The sequence below is a fragment of the Mizuhopecten yessoensis genome, unplaced genomic scaffold (genome assembly GCF_002113885.1).
Source record: "Mizuhopecten yessoensis strain PY_sf001 unplaced genomic scaffold, ASM211388v2 scaffold10987, whole genome shotgun sequence".
NCBI classification, from domain to species: Eukaryota; Metazoa; Mollusca; class Bivalvia; order Pectinida; family Pectinidae; genus Mizuhopecten; species Mizuhopecten yessoensis.
Window position 1 is genome coordinate 136823 of NW_018408821.1, and position 14555 is coordinate 151377.

At 34.4% G+C, this 14555-nt stretch overlaps 1 protein-coding gene across 1 annotated transcript in view; it reads left to right on the forward strand.

The window, feature by feature from the left end:
- The window catches only part of LOC110464392, a 21619-nt gene extending 9403 nt beyond the window's left edge, over window positions 1-12216 (forward strand). The window contains exons 12-23 of the mRNA XM_021519587.1: window positions 1946-2099; window positions 2752-2793; window positions 4514-4583; window positions 4868-4925; window positions 5262-5486; window positions 5702-5968; window positions 7259-7483; window positions 8241-8426; window positions 8653-8877; window positions 9411-9704; window positions 9914-10147; window positions 10855-12216. Coding sequence (XP_021375262.1) covers window positions 1946-2099; window positions 2752-2793; window positions 4514-4583; window positions 4868-4925; window positions 5262-5486; window positions 5702-5968; window positions 7259-7483; window positions 8241-8426; window positions 8653-8877; window positions 9411-9704; window positions 9914-10147; window positions 10855-11097 — 2223 coding nt within the window. The 3' untranslated portion in view covers window positions 11098-12216. The remainder of the gene's footprint in view (window positions 1-1945; window positions 2100-2751; window positions 2794-4513; window positions 4584-4867; window positions 4926-5261; window positions 5487-5701; window positions 5969-7258; window positions 7484-8240; window positions 8427-8652; window positions 8878-9410; window positions 9705-9913; window positions 10148-10854) is intronic.
- The last annotated feature ends 2339 nt before the right edge of the window (window positions 12217-14555 follow it).

Below are 14555 nucleotides of genomic sequence, written 5' to 3' on the forward strand. Positions count from 1 at the left end.
GTCTGCAATATCGTACAAAATGCACATCGGTTGAAATCACCAATGCCGGCAATGGAAACAATTTTAACGCTCATGCAATTTATCAGAAATATCGTCTTTTACACTGCACTGATCAACAGGGGTTCGTTACAAATGTCTGAAATACACATATTCTATAGACCTACTGACACATATGTTACAGACCTACTGATATGAGTCACAGCACACAGAAACATTTCAGACATTTGTAACAAACCTGTGCTCCGTCGCAAGATCACTCACTTCAAACGCTATTAGTTTCACGCGTCACCCATCCACGGTTCCTCAGTTTTTGACGACATATCAAATAACGAGGCTGTTATAGAATCTACCGACTGTTGTCAGGTTCCCATACAATCAACAAATACATTCACGCCTGGATTCTTCACAAAATGTGCAAAGAGAAAAGTTCGAATTAACTTCCAAAAATAAGTCCCTCGTGAAGGGCAAGGTCGGATTTATGGTGTTCACTGTATTTGTCTATACGCGAAATTTGTTCCGGGGAAAAATCGAAACAATTTCAAATCTAAATTTCAGCTCAGAGACCTATTGATAAAATTAATACACCCTATAGACATATCATACGCAATTGTATTGATACTGAATTGTGGAATAAAATTGAAGTGTTAGTTAAAATTTCAAAGTAATACTTTGTTTGCCAATCCGCACGCGACAATACGCTGTTCAAACTATTGAACGAAATTGTGTGGACTGTCAATAACGGCGGGCATTTTTAATTTAAAATATAAATTATAAGTTAAAAAAGAACATAAGAGGCAGAGAAAACGTAAATATAAGTATTGAACTGTTTTTGTATGGAATTTATTATCTATTTGAATGACACAGCTTTGCAAGCAAACAACATAATGCGCGCTAGCTTAAGTATACCAGTTTTATTGTTAATACTATTTTCTTGTTTTTATATATCTGCATATCTTTGTCTTTAATTTTGTGAAAATTTTGCATGCTATTATCTAATTAGAAGTAGCATTAAGCATACATCAAGTTTATTATCAATATGACATTTTTAGAATCAAAATACAATTAATGCTATACACTATACACTATCATAATTCATTTTCAAAATGACATTCGCCGGTGACATTATCAGTCATTTTGTTAGGATACCCTCATCACCCAACCTTGAGCTATTCAAGGGGTCCACTACGGTTATCAATAGTAATGACTAATAACCATATATGCAGTTATTGTTAATTGTATGTTATGTTAATTGAAATGGGGGCCGAATATTGACCCCACCTTTCTTACCTTTTATAATACTTCAGATTAGGTATTTACTAATGTTCTGGCATGTGTGTCATGATCCCATTATTATTGAAATAAGAAATAACAATATTGGCTATCATAAGGGATTTGTTGATGATTTTTTTTTTATATATATAGAAATACATAAGCTTTCTTTCTTGTGTGTGGTTGAAAAAGATAAAAACTAAAACCAAAACAATATGCGAATATATTTTCTTTTCTATGTTTGTATGTAAACAGCATTCATTGTAACATCTGTATCCCATATCAGTTTACATCAAAAAACGTTTTTTAGACTTTACACTATTTTCACGTTAATAACAACTTCAGACAATGAAAAATGTATAAAAAAAAATAGTTAAAAAATCTTAAACATTTTAGTGAGTAATATTGCTATTAGTGTGCATTATGTGTTTATCAATTGTTATTGTTATTATGTTTATGAATTTTATTTTCGTCATTAATGTAATTTGTTTACATTAATTCGACGTTTGGTATGACGTCATTACTTTTGTTGTTACAGATATAATCGTGCCTGTACATTATCAAGTCACACAGAACTAAACAGTTTGCACGTGATGAGTTTTGGAAGACTGTTAAACCGCTTATGTCGAAATGTTTGTTTCAGTTCATGTATCTATCCATACCATTCTTTCGACAGGCTAATTACGATTTTGCATATTCCATACAAACACAAAGGACTATTGTGGTCAAGAGATTATCCTCACAGAAATACTCTTGGGTGTTTGGAGCCTCCATAGCGTTACCCGTACCAAGAGAAGGATTGCGGTGGGAGACGTGTACGTTACCATACGGTAATACTTTATGAATATTTTTCTTGTATTTTGGCATCAAATGAGCATGAATACTAAATCGGTGTAATAGCCGCGTGCTGCAGTATTTTCATACTTCGTGTTTTAAGTGAATTTTAAGCGAGATGGGGTGTTATTGCGTTACACATTATTTCAGAGTCAGCAATAATCAATATTCACTAATGACCTACAACAGGTGAGATGGAATTATTCAATTATTTAATTTTCAGACATCATCAAACATGTTGTATCCCAGTGTCCTAATGCTCATTTACAACAATCGTCTAGTCTTTTTCCCAATTGCCCTTACTCCCTTTCTCCTTCAGCATTACAAGCCAGAAAAGTTGCTGTGGCGTAAATTATGAACCATTTACACATATATTTAAACAAGACTGGCCATGTCTGTGATATACATATATATATTATTAGAAGCAAAACTACATAGGCTGTTTTCTAAATAATAACTCGCGTTGCTGGTTTTGTAATTGTTGACTACTTTTTGTATATTTTGTTTGTTCTTTTGTTGTTGTTGTTGTTGTTGTTGTTGTTGTTGCTGTTATGTCAACTTTTTTTCAAAACTTGTATTTACTAAAATTGTGTTAACACTTTGCAACTATACAGAAAATAGTCATCTTATATGGCAATTTCGTTACAGGATGGAGTAATAATTCGACAACATATTCAACAGAAAACAAAGGTACGTTTCTACTGTGCATGTCATCGCACATAGGGATACATATTTTAAAGAGTTATTGTAAACCTCAATTGTATATGGATTATGAAAAGTAACTAAATCCGTTTGCATACACTTAAAGATATTCATAATACTATCATATTGTTGTAACATATAGTTAGGGCCACAGGTTGCTATGTATTATATCAAATCTATTGACCGAAGATTATAAAAGAATGTACACAACACGAGATGCACAATGACAACCTTAACCACTCAGTGTTTTTCGTTTATGATAGAAATAATTGTTTCGTTATGATGTTAAATAATATGCTGTTAAGTGTAAATATTTGAAGAAATATCAAGAAAGTATTATGTATTTTATCGAAATAGCACTTGTTATCGCTGAGAGTTTCTGTAACGAGTGACTATTTTCGACTGGTATTATATAACACATATATGTTTCGTAACGTACAAACATGGGTTAATCATTACCTCCTTATATGATATCATCAATCACAGACTCATTATTTTCAATATATTTACACAAATATTATAATTATACAACTAGGTTATAAAAAACTACTGCAAAACAAATGGGAGTAAAATGTTTTTTAATCGTTCTGGTTGTTTAAAAAAAAGATATAAAATGTTTTTTATCACAGCTATAATCATATGAGTAAATAGTTTCAACTCATAGATACTGTTTAGCTACGAGGATCCTTAATCAAACATCATAGTATATCGATAATACCTGGTTCATCATGTATTGTATCATGTTCGATTGTTCCATATTTTCTCCGGATCATAAGGGGTTTTTTTTGTAAGAAGCTTTACAGGTGGATGTATCCCGCGAGGACAGTGTGGCCCGTATAGTTCTTAAGTCCTTGCTTTCAAGGTCAGGGTCAAAACTATTGCTAAACTGAAAAAACACTGTAAGGCTTGTTTTTGGCAAAATCGTCTGTAGGACTGAATGTTTTAAAGATGGATGGGTGTTTCAAAACTGGACGGTGTTGGATACAACTAAGTCAAGGTCAAAATATCGCCTAACTTGTGTCCGAGTCATACTTTCAGAATGTCTTAATATCTTATGACGATTTATCTCATATAAACAATGAGTTTCAACGGCTGTATCAGAACATAATTGATAAAACAAAGATCATCACTAGAAAATAAATGTGTCACGGTAGATGAAATATTTTGCCTTGCAACACTCTGTATGTACCGTACTAAAAGAGCTGTTTCATCCAGCAGTGACATGTACTAGCCAATCTAGCTCATTTTCAAGTGTTTGTGGTTTTAAGATAGCATGTACTCTTATCAAACGTGTGACCAATTCTGTCCAAGGACACACTATCCGATTTAGATGCACACTGTTCCAAATACCCTTTTCTACAAATTGCATATTTAGCCAAGAAGACAAATACGCCCCAAGACGTTGGCCACTCCAACGGATGTCCGGAACCCCCACAGACTCCTGATTGAGTGATGTAATTGGAATGAATCTTTCCTTCACTTCATTTGGCATTCCTTGAACGGATTCGGTGTTCTTTGATTGGGTTATGTATTCTTTGACTGAATGAGGTGTTCCTTGAACTCTTTGAGCTGATGGGGATGCATCTTGACCGAATGAGTCGCTATTTTGAGGGAATCAGCTATATGAAAACCACAAACGACTCATCCGCTTCAAGACAGTTTAACGCTCGGTACAATATAGTACCTCTTGCTTTTATACATTTTTCAGATAGACTTCTGGGACTTCTAGTTTTAGCAGGTCTAGTTATTCCACTGATTATGATAGGAGTTTACATCTGGTATGTACGTTGCAAATACTGATTTCATTTTTGTGTGTCTCAAAAATGTTTGTATGGTGAATCTTCTATACTATATGATCTTTCCATGTCGCCAAAATCCATCGATGTTGAATTGCCTTTTAAAATAACGTCTAATTTTGATACAGTTGTAAATAAAAATCATGATTCATAACTTCATACTCTTCATTGAAAAAAATATAATTATTGCGCAATAATTGGTTTATTTACATTGATATTTTTATTTTTCAACTTAAAAACCTGATTTATTATCTCCTTTTATTCAGGAAAAAATATCGCCACTATTGTAACGCGTATGACATTGAACTCCCTGAAATTGAGAATGTAAGTAAACGTAAATATCTTAAGTCAAGTAATATTAAACCTTTTAATATATTTGATATCACGCAGGGCGATCTTTACATGTACAATGAATGCGATGTAATGAAATTTCTTTGCAAATTAATTGCTTACAAAAGAAAATTTATGAAGGTTCTAACTAGGAATGCTAATGTTATGAATCATATGATGACACTTGTTGCGTTCGACACGTCTAGTTATTGATATAATTTATTTTGATTTTGGGATGTGTAATATGTTGTTTATCTTGTCATTTGAAAAGGTAATTTTGAAGAAAAAAAGTTTTTGAAAAATCATATTAGCAAAACAATTGATATGCAGGAGGATTATGGTTTGCGTACAACTCATTTGACCTTAAAACATCAACCAATCGGCGATGAGCCTTCTGACCAGCACGAAAAAGATAACTCGGAAACTAAGGAGATCGGAAATAGCGAATATAGTCGTCTTCATCCTGATGACATCGAAGGTAGAGATGTGCTGTCTAAAAAAGAGTCAAGTACCTTTATGGGCCTCGACATCGACAAAGATAACGTGGACGGTGAGGTAATATTGATACAACTAACAAATACATGTATGCACCCACTAATGAGATATGTCTATTGTAATACGTTTAAAAGTACTGGTGACGAGATTGATGGAATATCAAATAACGAGAACAAGTTTTAAATTATTATGATGACTATGCGTTGATGAGAACCAATATCAACTCTGTATGACGACTTTTCTTTTGCAAGGCAGACTTTTGTTTTAATTTATAGATAACATGTCGGGAAAAATATGACAAAGGAGAGGAAAGGGGTCAAAAGGAGATAAATCACTTAAATGAACACGTAAAACATCTTTCCGAATGGACTGTTTGTCAAATCCAGGAAGGTGAGAGTAATACAAACAATCTGTCGAATTACGAAGATGTTATACCCGGGGAAACGCCTCGAGCTGCTCCAAGTACACCTCGCATGAGAGAAGGCAAAACCAATAAACTCCGCAGAACAACTGATGACTTTGAACGGCTAGATCTTAAGTCTGTAAGTGTCATATTTCAAAACCCGAAATAAGTAATATTAACTATTTTGATCTAATAGATTTCGATTGCCTTGAAATTATTCATTCAACGTCCGTGAGTGTCATATTTCAATATGTTAAAACGGGGTCATAACAATTATTCAGCTGGTGACCTTTTCGTCTCTGTTCATTCATTTACCTTCCCTCTTAACCAAGATAGATTATTTGGTTTTCCTTACTTTCCAGTTGTCCTTCCTTTCAAACACTTTCGAGTTGTTTAAGTCCATAATGTAGTTGTGCGTGTTGTCATGGTCTGTTATGGCTAATTTATTTATTGTTTCCCCTATACCTTTAATGTATTTCTAGTGTAGAGTTGCTGTTTCTTTGTTTCAACGCCTTTCTGATGTTCTGTTAGGCATGTCCCAAATTTCCGGCAAGTTTCTCTGTTGTATGTCATCTTTATGACCCCATTTGGTGAAGACTTGCTGTTTTATGGTTTCCACGCCTTTCTGATGTTGTTAAGCGTGTCCCAAATTTCTGGCCATTTTCTCTAATGGATGTCATCTGTATGATCCCATTTAGTGTAGACTTGCTGTTTCATGGTTTCAAGTTTTCCGGATGTTCGGTTAGGCGTGTCCCAAATTTCCACTCAGTGGCGGATTGGTGCCCTGCCCCCATGCCTGCAGTGTTAGAGTGCGAATTGGCGAAATGTTTATATGATTTCTAATGGCTGACTTTACTGATTCGGCACACTGTGGCTTAGTGAGTTGTTTTCAGTGGTTGAAAGTTGAGACACCGGCCATTTAACTCTTTGCTTGATAAAGGAAATACGTTTTTAATTCTTCTATGTGTTCAAACCAAACTTAGCATTTATTTTATACTAAACAAATAATTCGTATTCCTAATGATGATTTAATTGATTTCCATTACCTGGACAATCTTCAGTCTAAAGTCCGTAAGTGTCATATTTCATAATTAGAAATAAGTAACATTAAATCTTTTGATTCAATTGATATAAATTGCAGGAAGACTCTTCACAGTCATTATTTTCAAGGTATTACCTAATAAAAATTTTGTCAGACGTAGCTGTTCACGTAGAAATGTATATAATAGGTCAAACTCCGGTTTATATATTGTGTTAAGCATTTTAGATACTTAATATGTCCGACGTTCTCTTTTTTGTAATGATTGCATAATTGTGAATACTAATGTTTAATGTGCATCATTTGCATATAAGTTTGTTGATTTCAGAATACCAATTATTGAAACAAAATAACTGTTTAACAAGTAATATTCAGAAAACGTTTATGCAGATGAAGATGACTCATGTGTGCTTAACACGTCAACCAAGCGACGATATCCCTGCTGACCAGTGGGGAACTGAGAAATTTGAAACTGGGGAGATTGATGGAAATACCGGATATAGCCGTCTACATCATGTTTACACTGCCATATCGGTAGACAATGCGACGGTGTCTGACCAAGAGCCATGTCCCATTGTGGGCTTCGACAGAGATATAAAATGCCTGTCAAGTGAGGTAATATTAATAAAACTATAAAATGCAAATTATTTATGTATGCATAATGTAATGAGATCGTTATTATGTTGTTAAGGTAATTAATACTGGTATAAATAAAGTTCTGGTATTATTTACCTTAACACATCATATATTTTTTAATGCCGAAATAGCAGAGCATTAATTGTGTTTCGAACCAAATGTTTGAAGTTAACAACCTTCACCTGTTAAAATACGTATGTGCTTCGTCCAGTGCCTTAATGATAACATAAGGTGGTTAACGTGTGCATTACCTTACACATAGATATCAAGATAACGTCAAGATCTACCGTTTGAGTTAGACTTGTGTAATGTACATGCGTTCAATCACAAGCATTGTTGTCGCTTACAACACAAAGCCATTTGATTTGAAGCCTAACAGAACGTATTTTGGCAACACCTAATGAAAATAATTTTAACTTACAAAATAATGCAATGAAGGATGACAAATGTACATAACGTAATCTAAACAAAGAATAGGCAAGAAAATATCTTTAATTATTTTTATAAATAAAGATATTAATATTTGGCGTATGAATGTGAACAGGGTTGTATTTTTCATGATTAAGATATATCATAGCGAAAAATATTTTAATAATTAATATGATAATTTCTAATGCTATTTTGGATAACTTTATTTATATATTGAATTAAGGGAATATATTAAGCACGGAGAACAAAGCAATGGGAAGGATATCAATAAAAAAAAAAAAAAGGTGTCCAAAATCTTTCTGCACAGAATGCTGTACAGGACAATGGTCAGGAACAGAAACAAAACAATCAAAGAAATAATGTGTCGCACTATGTACTGACTATTCCCGGGGACACGCATCGGGCTGTTCGTGGCACACCTGGTAAACAATCTGTCGAAGACTATCGACACCACAGTGCAACGGATGAATTTGGACTCTCCGGTCTTGAAACCGTTAGTGTTCTGGTATATCTGACGTAAAAACATAAAACCTTGCAATTTAATTGATATCAATATTACACTGAACAACATTTCATATACAATATTAGCAAAGTCAAATGAAATGTCCATTTTGAAATTATATATCGTATACCTATTTATTAGAGGAGTGACGTCTCTTGAAAAAAATAATCTTTTTTTACAAAATATTTACTTAATAAACAATATTTTTCATGTTCAGGAAAATAGTGATTTGTGCAAAGAACATGCGTCACTAACATGTCAGCATAACGACGATAAAACTGAGATTCAGTTTGGAACTGGGATCAGGGAACCAAACGAGATTAGAAATACCGACGAATTTCGTCTACTTCCTGCTGAGGATCCAGTTACAAGACATGCGTCTGACAAACATCTGAATTTAACCAAAAACTTCGACAAAGACATGAATAGCAGTGTCAGAAAGGTAATATTAATTAATTTAGGTACCAAATCATATCGCGGTCATTGTATTTAATATACTTGAGATAAAGCGCTGAGCTCAACTGTGTCAAAACCATGTAACATGTAAGATGCTATTAAATGGGCATTCATGCGGAGATAAATTTCGCATAAAAAGTGGGTTTTTTTTATAATGGGCATGCCACCTTTAGATATCAATGAAGTTTTAAATTCCTTTTAAACTATAAATAGATCCTATAAAGAATTTTCGACGGCATTAACGTCGCCATAGATTGTCTCAAATGTGCATTGTCTGAAAGTGACTCCTTGAAAAAAGAGCTATTTTAAGGCCGCCTATTGACCCACATCTGCCTTAGAGGAAGAAACAATTGCGATTATGTAAAGGTCCCATTGTTCCTGCTATTTATTTTGTTATGTTTGCAAGTCAGCATTATGAAACGTGTTGGTATACACTTTCTTCAATTACCCGAAATCCGTTAACTTTATAGTACATTGCGTGATTATCTCAAAAGGTTTTTGTTTCTTTTGAATTTATAGATTGTATCGAGTGAAAATGACGAACATGAAGAGCAAAACGACAAAAACATTAGTGATGACTTCAATAATTGTAGCAAAAACCATTCTGAATGTGCTTCTAACCAGGAACACGATCTGAAACAGGAAAAAGATAATAAAAAAAGCAATATGTCTAACTATGTACTGACTATCCCCGGGGACACGCATCGGACTGTTCGTGATACACCTGGCAAACATTCTGTCAACGAATATCGACACTATAGTGTAACCGATGGATTTGGACTCTCCGGGCGTAAAAGCGTCAGTGTTCTGTTGGTATGTCTGACGAAAAAAACATAAAATCTTTCAATTTATTTGATATCAATATTACTGGAACACATTTCATATACAATATTAGCAAAGTCAAATCAAATATCCTTTTTGAAAATATATATTCTATACTTAGTTATTAGGGGGGTGAAGTCTGTTGATAAGAATCATTTTTAACAAAATATATACTTAATAATCAACATGTTTATGTTCAGGAAAACGGTGATTTGTGCAAAGAGCATGTGTCATTAACATGTCAGCCTAGCAACGATAAAGCTGATATACAGTTGGGAACTAGGATCGTGGAGCCCAATGAGATAACAAATGCCGACAATTCCCGTCTACATCCTGGTGAGGATCCCATAACAAGAACAAGTGAGACGGTATCTGACAAACATCATAATTTAACCAAAAACTTCGACAAAGACATGGATAACAGTGTCAGAGAGGTAATATTGGTATACCATACCACAATTATTCATATAGGTAACAAATCATAAGATCGCAGGTATTATTAAATATACTTAAGATAAAGGAATCAGCTCATCTGTATCAAAACCATGTAACATGTAAGCTGCTATAAAATGGGCATTCATGCGTAGATAAATTTCGCATTGAATAGTTTTTGTTAATTATGGGCATGCCACCTTAAGATATCAATAACGTTTTTAATTCCTTTTTAACTATAAATAGATCATTTAAAGAATCTGCGACGTCATTAACGACGCCACAGTTGATCTCAAATGAGCATTGTCTGAAAATGCCCCCATGAAAGTAGAGCTATGTTAAGGCCGCCTATCGACCCACACCTGCCACAGAGGAGGGAACAATTGCAATTATCTATAGTTCCCATTGTTCCTGCTTGACATCAGATGTTTCATTTTATGACTGTACCACTGGAAATATACAAAACGAAGCAAAGCTCCATGTTCAGATGAGCATAATGTTTAGGACTCATTTTTAAAAGTTCGCATGGTTATGCATTTAAAAAAACACGCCAGAGTCTTTTTATTTTCAAAAATGAATCCTGCTATTTTGTAATGTTCGCAAGTCAGCATCATGAAACGTGTTGGTATACACTTTCTTCAATTACCCGAAATCCGTTAACTTGATTGCGTAATTATCTCAAAAGTGTTTTTTTCTTTTGAATTTATAGGTTGTATCGAGTGAAAATGACAAACATGAAGAGCAAAACGACGACAACATTAGTGATGACTTCAATAAGTGTAGCAAAAACTATTCTGAATGTACTTCTAGCCAGGAACACGATCTGAAACAGGAAAAAGATAATAAAAGAAACAATATGTCCAACTATGTGCAGCATGTTCCCGGAGATACGGCGCGAGCTGCAACTCGTACTGACCATAACAATTGTCAAGTACATGTTGAGGAAAGTTGAAGTAGCCACTCTACCCGTACACCCTTCTTGTGTTAAACGTGTACTATAAGGAAATAAATCGTGGGCCTTATCGGCTAAAAAAGTTAACGGAAGTCATCTCTCGATTACATTATTCTGCTGTCAACAGCTGGTAGGCTAAATATTTAGGTACTAAATGTAATCATACAAGTTTCTTCCGTTTTTATCCTTTTTTGAACGAACATGTTCATTAAATATTTACTTAATGTATCTGTGACCATTGCCTCCGAAAAAATATACAAAAGTTGTATTTGATAAATTGAAAGGATTCCTCCTAGTCCAATATGTCCAATGCAGATGATGACAAATGCGTTGATAGTCCACGCTTGGGAGAAATAGTAAGGCAATGTTTAGCGTTGCGTGAAAAGCAAATACAAAGTATCCACTTAGTTTTATCAACAAAATTTATTTTTATGTATTAAATGTACTTGTAACATAAATTCTACTTTTCAAACAATACGGGTGTACAAAATGTTATCAAGCGAAACAGAATGTTTTAAATCAAAGAAATGTAATTTCATATTACATGATTGTTGAAAAAGATACGACACACGCTCTGTAGAGGCATATGAAAAACAATATATATATTTATATTTATATTCTTGTAGCATCCTTTTTTCTACCTTATCAAATCTGATTTCGAAAGTATTCCAAGAAAGAGTTAGGCATTATAGATACATTGTATGGGGTCAAATTTATTTTTCTTTCCTTTCAACTATGTATATGCAAATATACGAACACCACATGCATTTACTTTCCATATATATACATTTACGTTATACAGTATATATATTAACCTACTAACCAAAAGGATCAGTATACTTCAATAACTGTAGGAACTCTTCAAAAACGCGTGAATGTTTTTGAATCAGAAACCGTTCATGTCTGTTTATTATACTGTATGAGTAATCGTGGCATGTGCCAAATTCAAATAATGGCGGGAATTCTCGAATTATTTCCGATTGACGAGTGTCGCCATACAAAACTCGTAAACGTAGAAAACACAATGTAGTTCCTGCTGCTTTTTGTCCTCTTAATAGTAATTATGGAAAGGTGCAGATTTTTTTCGACGTCTGACATTTAAATACAGCTTAATATTAAAAAGCGTTTTACAAGTTTCAAAACTTTTTCATTTTTCTTTCATATAAGGAACGCATGTATAGCCTGTTACCATGTGTACAAAACAAAAGATATGTCAATATTCGTCTGGATTATTCCATGAAGTGCATGATTTGAATAATGATAGTCTGATAGTTGGTATGCTATTGACCTTCGGCTATATAAAGTTTAGAACAAATTTCACACTGTAGTTAATTTTAATTTGTTCAATTGAAAAAAATATTAAACACACAAGTCGCTGTCTGAATGGAACCAAACTTTAGTATGTTATAATTATCTCTCTTGGATCAGTCACTTTTAAAGTTTATTGGTTACCGAGGCAAACTTTACTATATATCTCTATTTCGGATGAATTGTATCTGGTTAAATCCTACAAAATACAGAAAAAGTTCAGCTAATAATCAGATTTATTACCGTATTTTACCGGCAATAAGCCCCCTCTCGCAAATAAGCCCCCTCCCCACTTTGGTAAATGTCCTGGAAACAGGGTGGGTGCCTGCCATTAAGCCCCCACTCGTGGTTCTAGACACAACAAACCCCACGCTGAAATCACAATAGCGTCGCTGTGACACGTTGAGGAGATTCTGACATGTTGAGTTCCAAGCCGTATTCAGAGTCTGGTTTATGAATAGCAAAAGTTATAGTTCAAGGTATATTTCAGTATTTCTCCCTTACTCATTTATTACATGTGCTATGAACATTAATCTAAACTCTTATGTCAGACATGAAACACCTCATCTCCCCTACCGACCTTCTTACTGAACAGCCAAAGGAACATATGTGTTACACCGCTCTATCGGGGAATTAGTCTGCAAGACAGCCATACAAAGCTTCTGATCATTTTATAATCGAATGCACCGATTATCAACAAATATGTGGCAAATTCTATAAAGTAACACCACCGTTTCTGTGTCATAATATATCATTAATTGCATTTAATTAATCTGTACAAAAAAAACTATGATGACATGTATTTTAAACATTCTACCATTTTAGTTTATGCTTAATGTATGACTTTTTATGAAGGTCTATATAACATGTTGACAAAGTTATTGAATAGCCGTAAAACACTGAACAAAAATCTTCTGTTACATGTTAAGTATTCGACGATTCATCAATTTGCAAAAATAAGCTGTGACAACGCGATACATCTTTGATTTTCAAATATAATAATTAACACCATTATATTAAAGACATACTTCTAAAACAAAGATGAACATATACAGATATAAAACAATACAGGCTAGACAACACCAAGAAACCCGACCACAAACATAACAGTCAAAGATACTGAACCACAAAAGTAATACCAGTCCAAAATACAAGCTTAGTAAGGTGAGAACAGTCCTAAATACAAGACTACACAAGTGTGATCAGTCCAAGATACAAGATCACACATGTGAGACTGGTCAAAAATACAGGATAACAAAGACTTGACCGGTCCAAGATACCAGACCCAACAGGTGAGACCAAGTCCAAGATACCAGACCGCACAGTTAAGACCAGTCCTCGATGCAAGACCACACATGTGTGACCATTCAAAGACACACGACCATACAAGTGTGACCATTCAAAGACACATGACCACACAAGTGAGACCCGTCCAAGATAATAGACCACACAAGTGATACGAGTCCAAGATACCAGCGTGTATAGGTGAGACCAGTCCAAGACCATAACGTTGAGACCAGTCCTAGATACCAGACCCAACAAGTGAGACCAGTCCAAGTTAACAGACCACAAAAATAAGACCAGTCAAGATACCAAACCACGAAAGTAACACCAGTCCGAGATACCAGCTTGTACAGGTGAGATCCAATCTAAGTTCAATACCATAAAGTTGAGACCAGTCCTAGATACCAGGCCCAACAGGTGAGACCAGTCCATTTTAACAGACCACAAAAATAAGACCAGCCAAGATACCGAACCACAAAAGTAAACCAATCGAATATACAAGCATACACAGGTGAGACCAGTCCTAGATACAAGACCTCACAAGTGTGGCAATTCCAAGATACAAGATCACACAGGTGAGACCGTCAAATATACAACATAACAAATGCGACACTGGTCCAAGATACCAGACTCAACAGGTGAGACCAGTCTAAGACACAAGATTAGTCAGGTGAGACAGAGTCAAAGATACAAGATCACACAGGTGAGACCGGTCCAAGATACCAGACAACACAATCAAGACCATTCCAAGATAAAAAAAAAAATCATAAAAATAAGACAAATTTAAGTTACAAGACAATATAGTTGAGACCAGTCAAATATATCAGACCATAGAGGTGAGACCAGACTAAGATACAAAATAGAAT